Source organism: Pagrus major, chromosome 2 (genome assembly GCF_040436345.1).
Source record: "Pagrus major chromosome 2, Pma_NU_1.0".
Classification (NCBI taxonomy): Eukaryota; Metazoa; Chordata; class Actinopteri; order Spariformes; family Sparidae; genus Pagrus; species Pagrus major.
The window spans coordinates 11097806-11115733 of record NC_133216.1 but is presented as its reverse complement, the minus strand read 5'-3'; the positions used below and the strand labels follow the sequence as shown (position 1 = coordinate 11115733).

General features: G+C 40.0%; 1 protein-coding gene across 1 annotated transcript in view; it reads left to right on the top strand.

Moving 5' to 3' along the window:
• LOC141014438 (neural cell adhesion molecule 1-like) overlaps nucleotides 1–16491 on the top strand; it is an 83329-nt gene extending 66838 nt beyond the window's left edge. The window contains exons 16-21 of the mRNA XM_073488242.1: nucleotides 4248–4372; nucleotides 5132–5312; nucleotides 7622–7823; nucleotides 10064–10180; nucleotides 10938–12029; nucleotides 14713–16491. Of these exons, the coding sequence (XP_073344343.1) occupies nucleotides 4248–4372; nucleotides 5132–5312; nucleotides 7622–7823; nucleotides 10064–10180; nucleotides 10938–12029; nucleotides 14713–14833 (1838 nt within the window). The 3' untranslated portion in view covers nucleotides 14834–16491. The remainder of the gene's footprint in view (nucleotides 1–4247; nucleotides 4373–5131; nucleotides 5313–7621; nucleotides 7824–10063; nucleotides 10181–10937; nucleotides 12030–14712) is intronic.
• Nucleotides 16492–17928: the final 1437 nt, after the last annotated feature.

The following is a 17928-nucleotide window of genomic DNA, read 5'->3' as shown; positions in this document are numbered from 1 at the left end:
ATCCGTCTGTTGTTTCCATCAGGCCACACATACAAAAGTAAGGGCTTCACCTCTTTCTCCTCAGCTCTCATTTTAATTCTCACCTGCTTTGCGTTAGGTGGTTTGAGATGCTCTTAGTCAATATTAACTAGAAAGAAGACCAATCAAACTAGCTTTTCTGTTATTAAATTTTATCCCGCTCATATCGGCACATCTGATTATTTACAATAAAGAGAGCAGCATTATTTGACTGGGGATCAGACTTCGACACAACACCAGATAAAATATATCGAAAATGTTCTGGTTTAAAATTGGGCCGCATCATTCTTAATTTGGGTTTGAGTATTATCTTGTCCATTTCATCTTTAACTTCCTTGTCTGTTGTTATTAACATACAACTATAGTCTAAGCTGGTTAGAGGGATCCATAACATGATCACGTCACAGCAAAATCAATAAATCAGTCCATGTTTTGTTATTCAACCTGCATTATTTATTGACCAACCATTTTTAATACTAATGACTAAGACAGCTGGCCAAATGACAATTTTTTTGTTACCATTTGATGTCCATTCAGTTACTAATTAAAAACTAATTTGAATAACAGTGAATATTTCCATAAAAATACACTTTAAAATGACTTTCAAATGGTACCTGCTTTGAAGCAGTGTCGTATAAAAGCCTTTGAGTTTCATGTGTGCTGCCTCTGTCTCATTGAAAGTGTGGCAATCATTAAATGAAATGTTTTGTGTCCTTTCCTGGTGCAGTCTGCCAGAAATGAGTCTTGCTAAATTCTTCAGTGAAGTGTTATTACAGAGATTTAGGTAGTCATTTGTGCACACAACTGATTCTGATTGCCTGATATCTTCTCTTTTATGTCCCTAGACGGCTTGTTTCATTATTTCTCTGAAGACACAGGTTTGTTCTGTAGTGAGGATAATAGATGATTAGCTGTTACTGCTGTAGCTTGTTTCTCCAGGATAACCCCGTCATCCCTGCTGATTAGCTGCATTTGTGATAACGTTAAAAACTAGCAAAATGTGGATATTTTTTCTAGAAACTGTGACTTTGTATGGCCTGATCATCTTTGTAAACTCCTCTGTGTCAGTTACCTATAGATCCTACCTTGCCTTCATTCCTTACATTTGACAAATTCAAATCTGAATATTAATGTGATTTTGACTTCTGGTTTATAAATTAATTGGCTTAATGACCATATTATGATTAACGCCAAATCTCTTCATTTCAAACGCTGCACATTTCCCCTCTGGCTCCAGCTATTTGTTGTAATTTGGGAATGTTTACATTTGGATTAGGCCCATCAGCATTGATTAATTAGTTGCCTTGCAAATTATAAAGTCTATAAAGTCAAGAAGATAAAGCTGTTAGATGTCTGCTGCACTTTTTTCGTTGACAACCCAAACAGAGGAATTTCTATACTCCGTTATTAATATGGAAAGCTTTATTGGGACTCCATGTCGTTATTTTTGTCCTCTACCTGTATCTGTGTTTTGTTCTCTGTTCTGTCTTTCATGTACTTCTTCCTTTTTCTACCTCACGTCATTTCATGTGACTGTAAATTGGCTTGCATGGTTCTGATGATCCCCCTCCACTCTGCAGAAGGTAACTCACAGATTGTTGCAGGTTTCTGAAAGAAGATCCCTAACTTGAACTGGAGAATTCCCCAGTTAAACAACAAATTAATTGCCTCTATGCAATCATGTAATATACGTCTACCTCAATCCTTTTAATCAGTCATGTAGACATTTGCCTCAGCAGGATAAATGAGAGAGAGCCAGAGCTGTCTGCACGGTAATATATAAACGTCAAGAGTGTTTAATATCAGCATCAGTTGGATAGTATTGATAGCCTACTACCTAAAGGGATGTTACCTCTCCATAGGACTTGTTGCTATAAATCAAGTGTGTAATAAACAGTTTCCTCTAATCACAGGAGAATCACAATCAATGTCTACCTCACCCTCCTGCAAAAACTGCTCCTTTTGTGTTTGCTCTGGTTCTTAATCAGGAGTTTTTAGTATTCATGCTGAGAGCAATAGCTACCCTGTGCATTGTATCCTCCATGTTGTTTATCATGTTTAACCTTAGCCTGAATTCCATGCTTTTAAGGCTAATTCAACTAACGTGGACAGATTTTTTTCATCAGCGTTTTGAAGACAAGCAGTACCATGAGTATGAACACTAACCATTATGCACCTCTTTCTTGTTGTCTGCTAGTAAAGTAATATTTTATTCATTGAACACTGTGCTTTACAGAAACAAAAAAGAAGCATCTGAATAAATGTTTAAATTAAAGACAAGCAGGAATTGTTAAAGAATAACAACACGTCAGGGCGAGGAAGCATCAGATCTTTTTGAGATGAATTGCTGATCTGACCTTCAAAGGGAGACTTCTCCAAAGCTTGGTCACGAATCTTTGTTTGATTCCAGAAACAACTAGGAGATCAATTGTACCTGTGTGTGATCAGCAGCTCACTGATTAAATGGGGGAGACAAATTGTGAAACACCTTAGAAGTAATTTGGAAGGATTTTGATTTCAATCCTAAATTTGACAGGAAGCCAGCGTACCAAAGCCTGCACCTACTGTAGTCATAATCATGAGAGGAATTTTAATTGTAGACGTGCTACAGCTTCTTGGCTTAAACAAGATCACAGTGCATTACAATAGGTAAAAGGAGAGAGCCCAATGGATGATTTCCTCAAGCTGTTGGGAAGAAGCAGTGTACTCTGGGATTGTTTCTTAATTAGAATATAACAGAACTGAATAATTGACTTAAGATGTTCCTCAAAGATCAATTGGGAATCAAAAATGACCCCTAGGTTTCTGGTAAAACAACTTTTAGTTAGACTACAGTAAGTGCTGTGAAATTAAAAGTAGCTGTAAGTGTTATTTTCTTATTAAAATAAGTATGAAATAGTCCAACAGTAATCACTGAGTGTTTGGTCAGTAACCCATGTCTCTCCTCCTGCTTACAGTTTCTTACAGCATCTTTGAGATAAGTCTGACTTGTGGCAAAAACTTTAGTTTTGAGGTAATTTAACTGCAGAAAACTATGAGACATCCAGCTGCCAATCTCTTGGTGGACAACAGTGGTCAAATTTGGGGTCAAATTTGAAAGTGGCCAATATTGTAAGTTCCTCATGTATCACAGATACATAAAGTTTGACATAATAAACAACGCAATGATAAGTGACGCAGCCAAACTGATGAAAAGAGAATAAGTCAGGCTGAGAATTGAGCCTTGAGGATCTCCACAGATCAGAGGAAGGCAATAAGACATTTCCTTTGCAATGGACACAAACTACAACTAAAAGAAAGTGTTAAAAACATCCGTAGTCTTTCCATTGCCATCTGATACATATTCATTTAACTTTATTGTTGTGTGTTATATTTTAAAGGGAACATTTTTCACATTTAATGTGGACGTCCAGTCAGTGTTGATGGTAAACGCAATGAATTAAATCGATAAATCCCTGTGTGCGCTGCATCAACAGAGAAAGTTGAGTTCTCCTGCTGCAAAAACTTCCTCTTCCAACACCGGTGACACAATCAGTGTTGAGGAAGAAATACAAGCTAATTCAGTTATTATACTTGTTCTATTACTTTTAAACGAGCCACATTTACAACAGTGAAAATGGCTTTGTCAATATAGCAAGCACTGAGAAAAGTATTGCTTCATTTGACTACATTAACCATCAACAATGATTGGAAATCCACATTAAACATGGAAAATGTTCTCTTTTAGCATTTAACATCCGTTATGGAAATCAAAAAGAAAAACACAAACATTTCAGCATGTGTTTATCTTTACAGGCAAACCCATTTATCACGCTGTGAAATGCAAATCCTACATAAAGTCAGTCAATGAGAAATTACCCTTTTCCCTGAAGCCTTGCATGACAGTGGGAGAATGTCAGTCAGCAATTTTATGCTGATTGAATGTCACTCAGCAACTCAGACTGAATCAGATAAGCATGTGGCTGTGTGTCATTTGGTAATTAGTCTGACGTGAGATGTACCATCTTGAGGCGAGCGATTAAGGAAGGGCAAGTGACATAAAAGGACAACAACAAAGAGGCCAGTTTCAAACTTTAACTCTAAACAAGGTTGTTGTTTTCTTTGCTCTACATTTTAAAAGGTACTGATGCCCTGACAGAATCTTCTCCCAATTAAAATAACTCCTTAGTTCTCTGCGTCTTTGAAATTAGCCTTTTAATAACCTCCATCTTGCTCTTGTGTGTCTGTAGGGAATCCAAATCCACCTAAACTTGAAGGCGTACTTCAACCCAAAGGCAACTCCCTCAAAGTCAGCTGGACCAAGCAGGATGATGGCGGCTCGCCCATTTTACATTATCTTGTCCGCTATAAACCAGTGAGTATGATTATTAGAGCTGAAATATTGCAACTACATTGGTAATTGGCAAATACTCTGGTTATAACTTCTGACGTATATGAGTAGATTATATGAATGTTTGCTGGTTTCTTAATGAAATTGTTAAAAGGTATTTTTCTGACATGTTTATCTTTACAGATACGAACAATTAATCAGTTGATGGAGAACTTCCTAATGATGATTCTAATGAAGCCTTCATGTTACTGCATGCAGAGCTGAAATGATCAGCGGATTATACTGTTAGTCGATCAACATAAAATAAAACAGCAACTATATTTATAATGGACTGGATATTATAATGAATTTATAATATAAAATGGACTAAAATAATGACATTGTTGAAATAAGTTGTGGAGTGTTAAGAAATATTTTGTTCATGTTTCCACATTTAAAACTCTTTACGATCAATAAGCTTTATGTTTGTATTTTGTAATTTTTTATGAAAAAATGTCAGCTTTTCATATTTTTAAAATGTATGAGATAATTTCTATACATTAATCATTTATTATTGTATATTGACTTACATAACCTTTTAGCTCAGGTTGTTCAGATTCCAGGGATATGAAGCATTTGAAGATACTCCAAGAAATGACATCACAATAATCAAAAATACCAATGTAGGCACTCAGTTACACAAGCAAAAATGGTGAACATTTTGATTGCTCAACCTGATAATGAAAATAATAATTTGTGTCAGTATTAAGTGCATGTACTGTATATCTCTCTTTGCGCCCGTAGGTGCAGGCACCAGAGTGGAAACCAGAAATCAAGACGCCAAGCGACAGCGAGTTCTACATTCTCAGAGAGTTGGACTGGGACACAGAGTACAATGTCTTGGTGGTGGCAGAGAATCAGAAGGGCAAGTCCCAGCCAGCAAGCATGTCCTTCAGGACATCCACGAAGCCAGAAGCCATCCCAGGTACCATCCCTTAGGCCACCCACACTAAAATGGAACTAAACAGCCAGAAAACTGAGGAGCCAAACTCAAAGCTCAAAACCAGAACGACACGTTCTATTTTTAACTATCTCACTCTGAAAGGTGAATGACAACTAAATAAATTTACAGAAAAAATGGATTTCCTGGACGGCGGTGAGCCAGAAATGATTTTCCGGCTGAATTTTCTCACTTTAAAGTTTTGACAGGCCTTGCTAAATGAGCTTGAGTTTGTGCTCACAGAACTGGGACAGGCTCTTTCCACAGAGGATGAAATGATTTCCTGGAAATGTAGTAGTTTTTCCTTTAGCTTTGTTTACCCTTAAAACAGCAGCTGGAGTAGATAGTTTGTCCCTGTGTGGAAGCAGCCTTCAAATTGACCCTTGATAACCGCTGATTAACTTGTACCTCGAGGTCTGAACTGCTGCTGGAGGTTTTTTACCAAATGTACAAAAACCAAACAGCTTGTCAGATTCCCTTTAGGTGCTAGACACTGCAGAGTGCTTTGCTGAAACATCGCAAAAGACCATTATGTCTTTCTCTCACTCCTTTTCTAATTCATTTTCCAATCTAAAGCATTTCCCACTCACCCACCACTGAGTCACCATCTAGCCAACGCGGTGTAGTTTTCCCCTTTGTGCTGTGCTTTTGCTTTGATGTGTTGCTGTATTTTTTTTCCCTCCCTTAATACAAGAAATCAGTTCCTTTTTTTTTTTTTTTACTTTTGGTTTTTCAGACCAAACACATTTTCACTTTCTCTCTTCCTCTGTTTTCCCCACCCTTCTCTTTTTTTCCCTTCATTTCCCCCCTCCTCTTCCTTTATTCTCTCTCTCTTTTTCGCCTCTCTCAATGTTCCTGCTCTCTTGCCTGGTCCCGGACATTGGTGTGGTGGACCACGTGAACATTTTCGTCCTGACCTGTGTGCATTTTGGTGTGTTCGGGGTTGTGCTGCCCCCCTCCCTCAGCCACTCAGGGCTGTTCATCTGTGACATGCACTTTGGTATCACTCATCTTGTCCCTCATCACTGTACTCCTGCTCTCATAGTTTTCGTGGGGGAAATTCACAGCATAACTGTAGAGGAGAGCTTGCCTTTCTCTGGCCTGGCTGTCTCTCTGGATGCTTTCACTCCTTAAAAACAGACTTTTTGTCCATGACAGATGTGGCTCTGTTATGGATGAGAAAAGGGTGCCGTGTAGCTTCAGGACAGACCAGACAGACGTGTTGAACCAAAGGCAGTGGAAATCCTCCGCCTCCTACAGATTCACTCTGCTCAGCATTAGCACAGCTAGTCATCATCAGCACTAGAGTGCCAGTTTACAGTAATGAACAATAGTGGAATTGAAATGAGGTTATATATTAAAAAAATAGCACTTAGAACAGAATGAAGGCTGAGTGCTGGGCCTGTCCGTTTACATAAACACTGTATTATATCCTTTAATCGCTCACAAAATTATGCATATGTACTATAAAGGTTTGTAACATTAACGTTTACATGATTGAAAACAGAAACGCCTAACTGAGAAGTGTTTGTGATAATAATATTGGCACACTTTGACCAGCTGTATCCAGAATTATCGTAAGAAAATTGTTATTTTTGTGCTGATTACTAAGACAAATGTCCAGTTGTTTCTCATGCATGTAATGTGTATCAAATATCATTCAGAAAAACCTGTTTTTATACATTTCTATTGGAGGGTGCTTTACTCAGCTGCATTCATATTCTCTAGCAGTTTACCTGTTAATTGTTGGCATCTAAAGAGTTATCTAGAAATAGGATATTTTTCTGCAGTCTTCAGCTATAATTAAAACGGACTTTACACAAACGAGTGAAGATACATCAGACTTTTGTGATGTTTGGAAAAGCCTCATGTTCATTTTGTCCACAAACATTCTGGGTAACTAGCAACACAGTGTACGCTTTGGTTTGCTCTTCTTTCTAATACCAAATAAATGGGTTGAATTATATATTTATATTTCATTTAATGTCTTTTTAAAGACAGCCGTTTGCATATAAATTCTTCATCACGCCTCATACTTAAAATGAAGTTGAATGAATAATTGAACACAAGTCACACAGCGGTCCACACAAACACACCACACTGCATCTAAATTCATGCTGAGACAACTAGAACGTGTCAGTGCTCATAGCAGGTGAGTTGTTCTTGTTTTATGGAACTATTTGTGGTCACAGTAGCTTAGCAGCACTTTATTCAGTTGTTCATGGTTGTTTCTGTAAAACTGTGTCACGCTACAGTTGCTCAGCGCTCTCCCTCTCTTGTCTCTTGTCTGGCAGATGGGTTGGGTGATGAGGCGGCGCTCTCCATGGGCATCATGCTCTGGGCAGGGATCCTTGTTGTTGTATTTTTACTCCTGCTGCTGGCAGTGGATGTCACCTGTTACTTCGTCAACAAATGTGGCCTCATCATGTGCCTCTGTGGAAAATCTGGCACCGGGACCAAAGGACACAACTTGGAGGAGGGAAAGGCCGCTTTCATGTGAGTATCAGTGACAACTACATGCAGTTCAACAATCTTTTCAACAGTGACCCTTAGTCGGATCAAAATTTGGGTTAATTACACTGTAGGACACAGTTTTATTTAGCAACCCCAATTCCAAAACAGTTGGGACACTGAATTAAACAGAACAGAATGTGACAGACTCAATTTAAAACAGAACAAAGACAATATATTTATTGTTTTTTTCCATAAGTGAATAAACAAGCTGTTCTCAGAGGAAAATAAGGTCCCCAGTACACTGTTTGAAGCTAGAAAGGTGGCAGGGTCCGCCAAATATAAACCAAGAAAAACGTTTTCTTCTCGTAAAGGACAATTGTGTTGTCCTTTAAGGTCAGTTTGTTCATTCAGTCATGAAAACAGAGTTTGTTTAGTAAAAAAAAAAGTCAATGTAGATCTTTCTGTTCCAATTAAAATTCATTTCCCAAAACTACATAGTGCACCTTTAAGTTGCTCTAATCAGTAATTCTACTGTATATTAATATCGGCTCAGATGACTACTGGATGTGTAAGGTGGCACTTTCCTTGACAGATGCTCAGAATTACCAGCTCTACAGAGGTTTCTTAGCAGCTTTCTGATGATTGATTTGTTTTGAACATGGTTTCAGTCTCACTGCTGTCGTCAAGTGTTGTTTCCAGTGGTAGCAGACAGCTGTTGTCTACAAGCAAGCTCTGATAAACACACTGTACGCTACAAAGAGCAGACTGATGTAGTTAGTGGCTAGCTGGTGAACATAGTGGAGCATATAGCAGCTACAGAGGCAGATAATTCCCTCAGGAGGTGATGAAACCAAAACAGAGCAAACAAAGGAAGTGAATATTGTACTCCGTTTACACCTGGCATTAACATATGAGTAAATATCCTATCTGGAAGTATTATTGTAAGGAATACGATCGGATCATCAACAGCAGAGTACAGTGTGAAAGATTGAAAGGGCACCCAACTCCACTGTTCACCACCCTCAAAAGCAAGGCCAGCAAAAGCTACAAGTAGTGGAAGCAACCAGCTAGCAAGTCTTCTCTCATATAAAGTGAATCAAAATGAATGACATGCGTCCGTGGCAGTGCTTCCCCTAACCTGACAGGTTGTGACGGTACTGGCTGTAAATTGCCTACAGGCCAGCCTGACCTACATAAAAATATAAACAAAAAACATAACTACGGGAATGCCCAATGTCCAATACTCGGACAATAAACCCATAAATTAACAAATGCCTCTTTTGGGTACAATAAATAAAGGCCTCTTCTACAGGCCCCAGGGAAATAAAATAGTAAACTGAAGGTGTAAAGGGGCTATGTTTGTTGCCAAGTCAACAAGGCCTGCCGTAATATGCACAATAATGAACATAAATGCAGATATTTTTCGAGGGACTTTAATTTAATTGAACTTTAAGGGAAAATTAGAAGTAAGAAAAAAAATACTCTTTACACTGTAATGAGTAATAAATGTGTGATGTTTAATGTCTTCCAGGCATGTATATATATTTATATATTCTTTTTAGTTCAGGTTGTTCCAAATTACATTTTGCCTACGTCTACTGTACTACTACTTAAATTAATGACTTACTACATCGCCCAGAAGGTCTCTCAAGGACCGACACTGAAGGTGATAAACAATGTTAGCTGAACGTTTTATGTTTACGTTGATGAAGGAAGAGATAACTGGCGAAGCGTTGTACCTCTTGAGAAAAACATGTCTTGCAACAGCAGTGCATTATGGTCCACTCAGTCAGTATACACAGGAACGGGAAGAATACACAAATCAATAAAATGGGTCCATAAATGAGATGAAGTTTTTAGAGTGGATTTCTCTATCGGTGAAAATATGAAGGATGCTGGGTTTAAGTGAAGCGTCGAACAAATACTCTCATGTGCACAATAAGACAGTTTGGAATCAATTTGAGTGGGAGGTTGTGTATTGATTTGTGCCACATTTCATGCTGCAGGTTCTACTAAAAGACAGCCAAGTGTACGTCTTGACATGAGCCAGCCAACAATATATACAATATTCAGCCTGTGACTCCATTCATAGGTTCTACTAAAAGACAGCCAAGTGTACGTCTTGACATGAGCCAGCCAACAATATATACAATATTCAGCCTGTGACTCCATTCACCAAATCTGCTGCTCTTGTGTCACCTTTTCTCAGTGCTCAGTGTGGCAGACATGATACCTGTCCTCTGAGATAATCTGCTGAATATATCTGTCCCTGTGTCCTACAGGAAAGATGAGTCCAAAGAGCCGATTGTAGAAGTCAGAACAGAGGACGAGTGCACAGCCAATCATAACGCAGCAGGACCGACAGAACCCAATGAAACCACACCTCTCACAGAGCCAGAGTGAGTAGAAACCGACCTACAGCACACAGCCTTTTTACCGCTCAAGTCTTCTTAGTCGTTGTACATTGCACTCCACTTCAAAGAATAATTATCTGATTCAACAAGACAAAATCTTACCCTTGAAATTATTGAAAAGTTCAGGTCATTCTTAAGTGGAGTCCACTGGAACATGTTGCTTTTCTGTTTTTTACTCCCTCTGAGAGGGATTACTGCACTTTGTGTTTCTTCTCCAGCCTCTGGAGATTTTCTGTCTCATTGTATGGAGGTTGAAGCAATACCAGTTAAAGACACAGAAAGGCTTTTTGTCCTCTTGAGTGTGGTCAACTCATATGAGCCATTTGACAACCCTCAGCAAGCCCATCTCTCATATCAGCAGGCTGGGAAAATTAGATTACACAGTATGAATTGTCACTGGTACTGTTTAACCCTTATAGGTGGTTCTGCGTGGTGCTGTAGTTTTCTGCAGGAAGACTGGTGCTTTCTTTTTAGTACATTAGTTTTAGTCAGTGTACTCCATGTTGGTGTGTGTATGGGATGTATCCTTTAATGTCCACTCACAGCATGACGCCCTCTTTTCTTTGTTTTCTTTTTCTCACTAGGCTTACTAGTTGCTGTTTTTAAGTTGCTTTGTCTATGTTCTTGTTATTTTCTAAAGCCAACTAATCCCTCTGCATGCTCTCGTCCGGGCCACCCTTCCTCTGTCACAGTCACCCTGGTGTCTAGTCTGTGTGTCTCTGTTTTCTCCTTGCTCTCTCAGGCTGGCGGCTAACACTGCTAATCTGGCACTGGACACCCTCTCCTCCGTAGCCACCAACTCTGACACAGCCACTGCAAATGACCTCGCTCAGGACAGCCCCTCTAGCGAGACCACCACACTCACTTGTAGCCTGTCTACCCCCGCCAACGACCCCCCAGACCCCTCACCCACCCGTGTCCCAGCCCCGGCGCCGACCCCAGAGTCGAACACCGCCCCGCCGACTCCCATCCTCTCCACCTCCGATGTCGAAGCTAAAATGGCCCCGCTAGTAGAGCAAAGAGGAAGTAACCCCCCTGAAGAACAGGAGAAAAACACCACTCCTCCCTGTACCCCTGAACGAACTAGAGCTCAAAAACCTGGGGCACCGATACCACCGAAGCGTAGACACTCTCCCAAACTCGCCGCTCTGAATGCTAAAGGTAGCCCACCTGTGTCTCCACTGGCTGCGTCTTCCCCAGTGTCCTCTCCTGCTCTCGACATCAAGAAACCTGCTCCAAGCCCACCAGTCTCCAAGCTCCCCGCTGTAGCCTTAGAAACTGACACACCAGCAAAAACTGCCTCTACTCTAGCAACCACTGCCCCTCCGAAACCAGACCCTGACTCAAATCCAACTGCCCCAGATCCCAGCGGGTGTAGCCTCACTGCCTTCGACATGAAAAACAAACCAGCTGACCAAACTGTTAACGCTAACATCCCCACTTCCAAAGCTGCTGCAACTAGCTCTCCTTCAGTGATCCACGGTGCTCCTAAAGTCCTGGACGCTGGAGATTCTGCTCCTCTGGTTGCAGATGTCCCCCCTGCTTTACCTGTTACTCCTCTTACTTCTGGTTCTGCACTCGGCGGTCTCGATGTGCTCACAAATACATACGACTTACTAACCCCAGACGCAGGGCCCAAAACTGCGGATTTAGACTTAGAGCTGACAAACGGGACAGAGAGACACTCCCAGATCCCGGCAGACCTTATTAGCTTAGAGAGCCCGCTCTCTGCCCCCTCTCTGCCCAATGGAGATGGAGCAGACCTCCCCCCCTCAGGCCCAGTTCTGGAGGCATCAGAGACTCTGGCCAAGACTGCTCCTCCTGTCAACGATGAGTACGGCTCCCTCTAGAGGTTTATCTGTGTGTGTGTGTTTGTGTGAGAGTGTGTAACTTGTATGCCCATTCATTCACCACCGCATCTTGCCATTGACCACACAATATGAAATATTGTAATGGTAAACTGTGGTAATGACATTGGGACAATTTAAGATGTTGTGGATTGTGATAGTCGAGTGACATGATGGGTCTGTTTTTTATGCTTGTGTGTAACCATTGTGGGGTCTCCGGTTCTGCAACATTCACGACAAGAAAAGATGAACCCCTTTCAGACATGCACCGTAATACATAAAGTCACAACGACAATATAACAGGATCGGACCAAGAATCATTTCTGTAAAACGTCCAACATGTCACAAGTCTGAGTTAAATTCAAGCTGCCAGTATGCTTCCTCAATCAGATTGTCAAACAGCCTCAGAAACTCTCTCCCTTCACATCTTTCCGACAAACTAATTTAAAACTGACAATCAAACATTCATACTCACTTTGCACACTGATTGGCCAGGTAAGAAAGTAAGCAAGGTTTGAGCTTCTCTCTCTTAAATTCTGTTCTGCAAATATGTGCCTTATTATAAATACCCTCCAGCAGACTGTCTAAAAGTCTGCACCGTTATCCGCATATTTAAACGAATATCGTCTTTCTAACCCGCCTTTGAGTGCGGCTGTTGAGAACACCTTTTAACGTGGTCACGTCGTCCAATTTTGATTTCTTTCCAGCACATAACCCGGCCTGAACATAAAGGTCGCAGCTGCACAGTTAAAGGGAAACTTTGCTGATTTTCAACCAGCCTTTTATCATTACAGTGTGGGTGGTATATGCAATTTAAATTAACAACTTCCCTCCATTCTGTCTCCCACATTTTTTGTATGCCCACCCCAACAAACACGTAGAGTATACGTCTAAGTATATGTCAGATTGAGAGAGGCGTGGCTCAGAAACCCAGATTAAACTTTAAAACTCCTGTGAGATCATACGCAGATCTATGGCTACCATCTACACAGTTGGGAAAGGCAGTTTTTTCTTGCCACTGTAGGGAAATGTTGGGTCTCTGTAAATAAGTTAATTAAAGAATATGGTCTAGACCTGCTCCAGTTGAAATGTGTCATGAGCTATTTTTTGTTGTGACTTGGTGCTATACAAATAAAGAATGATTGACAACCAAAACTGGACGAGCTGATACCAAACAGTGGACATTCTGCATATTCAGCTTGTTGCAAGTTTTCAACCTTTTGAGCAAAGTGAATACTACAGTCCTCTTTCTGTAAATCTTTTCTGGTCATGTAGCATCAATGTCAAAAATATTTGCATCTTTCTTCTACATAGACGGCCCAGTTTTATGAAAAGCCAATCTTTCCATTGGTTGAATACAAAAGAAAAAGTAAATGCATATAACACTTAATTACCGTCTCTTAAATACAAAGAAAATAAATTGCTTGAATAAACCAGGACTCTAAATGAACCAATTTTAAGTTGTTGATGAGACTTTTCTCCTCAGCCTATAAAAATCAATTTTTCTCCCTGCTGTGCATGTCAAATACTTTTAAAAAGCCCTCTAAGAGCAACAATAATTAGACTTGCAGTCTCCCTCCCTTTGTTTTTTGCTTTCATTCATGCCCTGTAAAACATTTAGAGTCGGAACAAATAGTAATTAAACAGAGTCCGACCTTGACATATTGACGTTGTGAAATAAACAAGAGAATTCTCTTATAAATAATGACATTGAGAACATTCATTGGGGGTCAAGTCAGTTTTATTTACATAGAGCCAATTCACAACAAAACTTAGCTCGTGACAGTTTTCAATTGGAGCAGGCCTAGATCATACTGCAAGCACTCTAGCAATAGTGGTGAAAAAACACTGACTTCATCACTCTTGCCCACGTCGGTCATATCAAAAGCTTCAACAGGAAAATAAGTTTATAAATCGATCAATAATGCAACCTGTTGATAATATTACTTTCCAACTCAGCCGTTCCACTTCTCTCTCTCGTACACCAGAGGGCAATATTGCACAAGCACTATGGCTTCTTCCAGTCCTGACTTGTCTGAATAGAGCCATAACAAACATTAACAGATAGATGAAGCCAGTAATGTTTTGGTGTTCCATGTCTGAAAGGGGCTTCATTTAAGTTACCAAATGTTTTGTCTCAGGCAGTCAGTGTGTGCCTCTGAATGTTGCCTAAATCCTCACCAACTCTGCAGCTCTGCTAAAGAGAACAGAGGCTAGACGGTGGTGTTTCCCTGCTCTGAACTGCACGAGAGAGGAGAGGAGCTGCAGGCAGGATGTAGATACTGTGCTGCGCTGCTTTAACATGAACATGGATGTCACTCACCACAGGGCTCATTTACCGTGCCATCAAAGTCTCTTTGAAGTAGAGCTTAACTGATTAATTGATAATATTTGCGTCACACTGTTTGTTTTACAGTTTAGGCAGGCTAGCTGATACAGGATGAATTATTTGTCATTATCTGTTTGTTTAATTTTATCTGACTGTTGTCAAGGTGGTGAAGAAATATGTAAAAAGACCTCCAATTACACACAGTGTCTTCTTACATATTGGGTGAAGACGTCATTGAGAATAAATGGTTAAATTTCTGTTCAATTGAAGTGTTTGTTTGCTGGGCTTTTTTGTTTGCTGATTTCTGATTGTGCACTTTCTCGTTTTTTGTTCCGTTGCAGGAAGATTTTCTCTGATGAGAAAGGCAAACTGGAGGAGGCTGAATTATCAAACGCCCTGACGGAGATCACTGCAGAACACAACAGTGTCATACAGACAAATACCACCGAGAGCAAAGCATGATGGGCCGGGGAAACCCCCAGCCCGACCCAAAACATTTTTTGCAGCAGCATCGAGCGAGAAACACTGCAGGAGTTTTGATTTCCAGTGCCCTTAACTACATATTTAAAACATCACACACGTGTCGATTGGTTAGAGCGCACTTTGACTGTGCTTCATTTCTGGTTTCATTCATGAAATGTTTACTGCACCCAAGGAGTTTATCTTTAGGTCATAAGAGATTTATTTTATTTTTTTATTGTTATTATTTTATTTAACCAGTCAGGACTATTAAGAACAATCTCTTATTATAACGATCGCTTGGTAAATATATGAAATTAGACTTTCTATCGTGCTTATAGTTTCAACCGCAATCACACTCAAGTATTGAATTGTAAAAAGAAACATCATCAGAAATGTAAAAAGAACAAAAAAAACAAAAACCTGACTATATATAGAAATTATTTTTCTTATTTTCATGTTCAACTGTTCAAATGTGAAACTGTTTGCATTTTAATTTTAGTTTGGACTTTTATTTTGTGGGCTAGTCTCATTAAATAGCTTGTTCTGCATGTCTGACCTGCAAGTGGTTGTAAAGTTTTTGTTTACAAGTTTTATGGTTTTTCACTTTGTCCATTACAAGGATGTGTCATCTCTCACAGATACGCTGGCATTGATTAGACATAGGCCCCAGTTCAATGTTTGGATCAGAACCATATTTGTTATGGTTATTAAAAAATACAGGATGAACCCACAGCCAGCTGCAGGGGGGAAAGAGACCGACAGAGAATCACACATCGACTGTGTGCACCATCAGATCTGATTTGGCCCATTCATACGATCAAATGTATTCAGTGTGTTACTGCCGCACCAGAGTGTGAGTTTAAAAATATTCATTAATAAAATGCATTTGATTAAAAAAAAAAAGGCAACTCATTGAACGAAACAAAAAGATAAAAAAACACACAAAAAAAGCCAGCAGAACTTCTGATTCTCAGCCAAGGGTTGAAGAACCGCAAATCAAACGAACGTCTTGTGATCTTGCGCTAAATATACGCCACGTATTTGTGTTGGGGCGGGTAACAACTACAACAGCTATTGTTTCTCCCTCACATTAAAGCAGATCAAAGGTCTGGCTTCGTACTTTGAGTTACGCTTTTGAAGCAAAAAAAAAAAATTAAAAAAAGCATTTTTGTACTATTTAAAAACTACAAAGATTTCTTTTCCATTTCCTGCCTGCAAGCTTGTGCACTGTGCCTGTGTGTCAATAGATTGTCTTGTCATCAGTTTCTATGATAATCTGCATAGCTTTGTCGTGAGAGATTTAGCCTATTCTTTTGATTTAATATATTGTATTATTAGAAGAAAAGTATGATAAATGGACTAATGTGGTCATTATAACACGTGTAGTGTATAAAACTGTCCGTCTCTGGTCACAGCACTATATATTGCCAGCTATAGTGAAGGGAGGTGTTTTGAGCCTTGGCATGAACTCAGTCAGTACTTCATAACGTATAACTACAAGGCAGATAGACGTGCCCATGTTCGTTTTGGGGGAATATAGTTCTCATATTGATCTCATATTGGTTTCATGAGTGTTACCTTTGGGGCTTGTTCTGGCATTACTACACATTGTTTTTTATTTCCTCCCCCCCCCCAGTTGTAATTCAAGTGTTCTGTAATGTGGTCTTTGAATTTTATTTCTTTTTATTTCTTTTTTTTTCAGTTTTTTCTTTAGTTTTTTGTCTTTTTGTACAAAAATCACTCACCAAGAGCGACTGCTTGAGAAGTGGAGGATACCACTGGCAGGAAGCAGGGCGGTCCAACCTGAAGCGGGAGATCAAACTTTTTTTAAAAAAAAAGCTTTAGACAGTAGATGTAAAGTCTAGAGAAGATTGAGGGGAAAAAAGAAAAGACGAGCTTTACTCACCTTGTGAGCTGACCACCCTGCTCCCTCGTCTCTGGATGCTCCTTTTTGGTTTTATTGGGTCAAACTCAGAAAATATCTGTTGTGTACAGTCTGAGTGCTAACCCATTTACAAAATAAAAAATGGTTTCCGAATCTAATTTTGTCCTGGCCCATTTTGTCATTAGTTTCAATTACTTTTCCCTTTTTTTCCCTCCCCCTTTTTTAAAGGAGTGTAGTGACACCATTTGGACACTAGATGACAGTAAACACCTGCGATTGGATTCCCCCCCTTTCTTTTTTGTTTTCGCCATGTCATGGACACACAGGACTATTTACAGAAAGGTTACAGTGCAAACAGGTTATGTTGGGGCTGGAAAATCCTCAGGTTGCTTGTCCCGATAGATGAGGGGGCGAATAAACACGTGTTACATGATGCGTGTTTGTGCAAGAGCAAAGTTAATACTTCCAGCTAGGATGTCAAAATACTAAGTACCAACTAGGGCTTGATATTTTCAGCTGTGATGTGACATGAACCCGCAAACCGGTGCCGTGTCAACAGAGTGTCAACAGCCGCAGCAGCCAGCACTGACCCGGGATGGCATCTTGTCCCTCCCCTCCCTCCCTTACCTCGTTTTTATTCCTCTCCTCTGTCTCACCTGTTAAACGCGGACTGGTTCCGACCTTTAAAATCGGCTGCAGTAACCAGTTTGTGCTTCTTATTCCAGGACAACTAACCGGTCCTGACCTGGTAAGGCTGTGAGTAGTTCAGATGCCCTGTAGATGTCTCTGATTGCAGCCCTGATGGAGAGACGGGGAGCAGAGGGCGATCATTTAGAGCCGTGACGTCGCCCCGGCGATGATTTGCAGCCAGTCAAGTCAGCAGCAGGCAGCCGGGACGAGACAGGAAGTTAGGTGAAGTGGCCTTCAAAGTAAAGTAGAGTTAAGAGTGAAACAGGAATTACAAAAAGTTATTTCAATTCAGAGCTGTAGCTACCTGTAAGGTCATTTCTAATGTGTTTTAACTGGGGAGTTTATTTTTCTAGTGCAAGCAGTATCACCTGCGATGGAAGTCAAGTAAGTACAATTATGAAGTACTCGAATATTTCCATTTTCAGCTACTTCATACTCCTACTCCATTATATTTCAGAGGGGAATATTAAAAAAACTCAAAGTTAGTTTGGGATATTTAAGTGTTTCACTTGATTGTTTA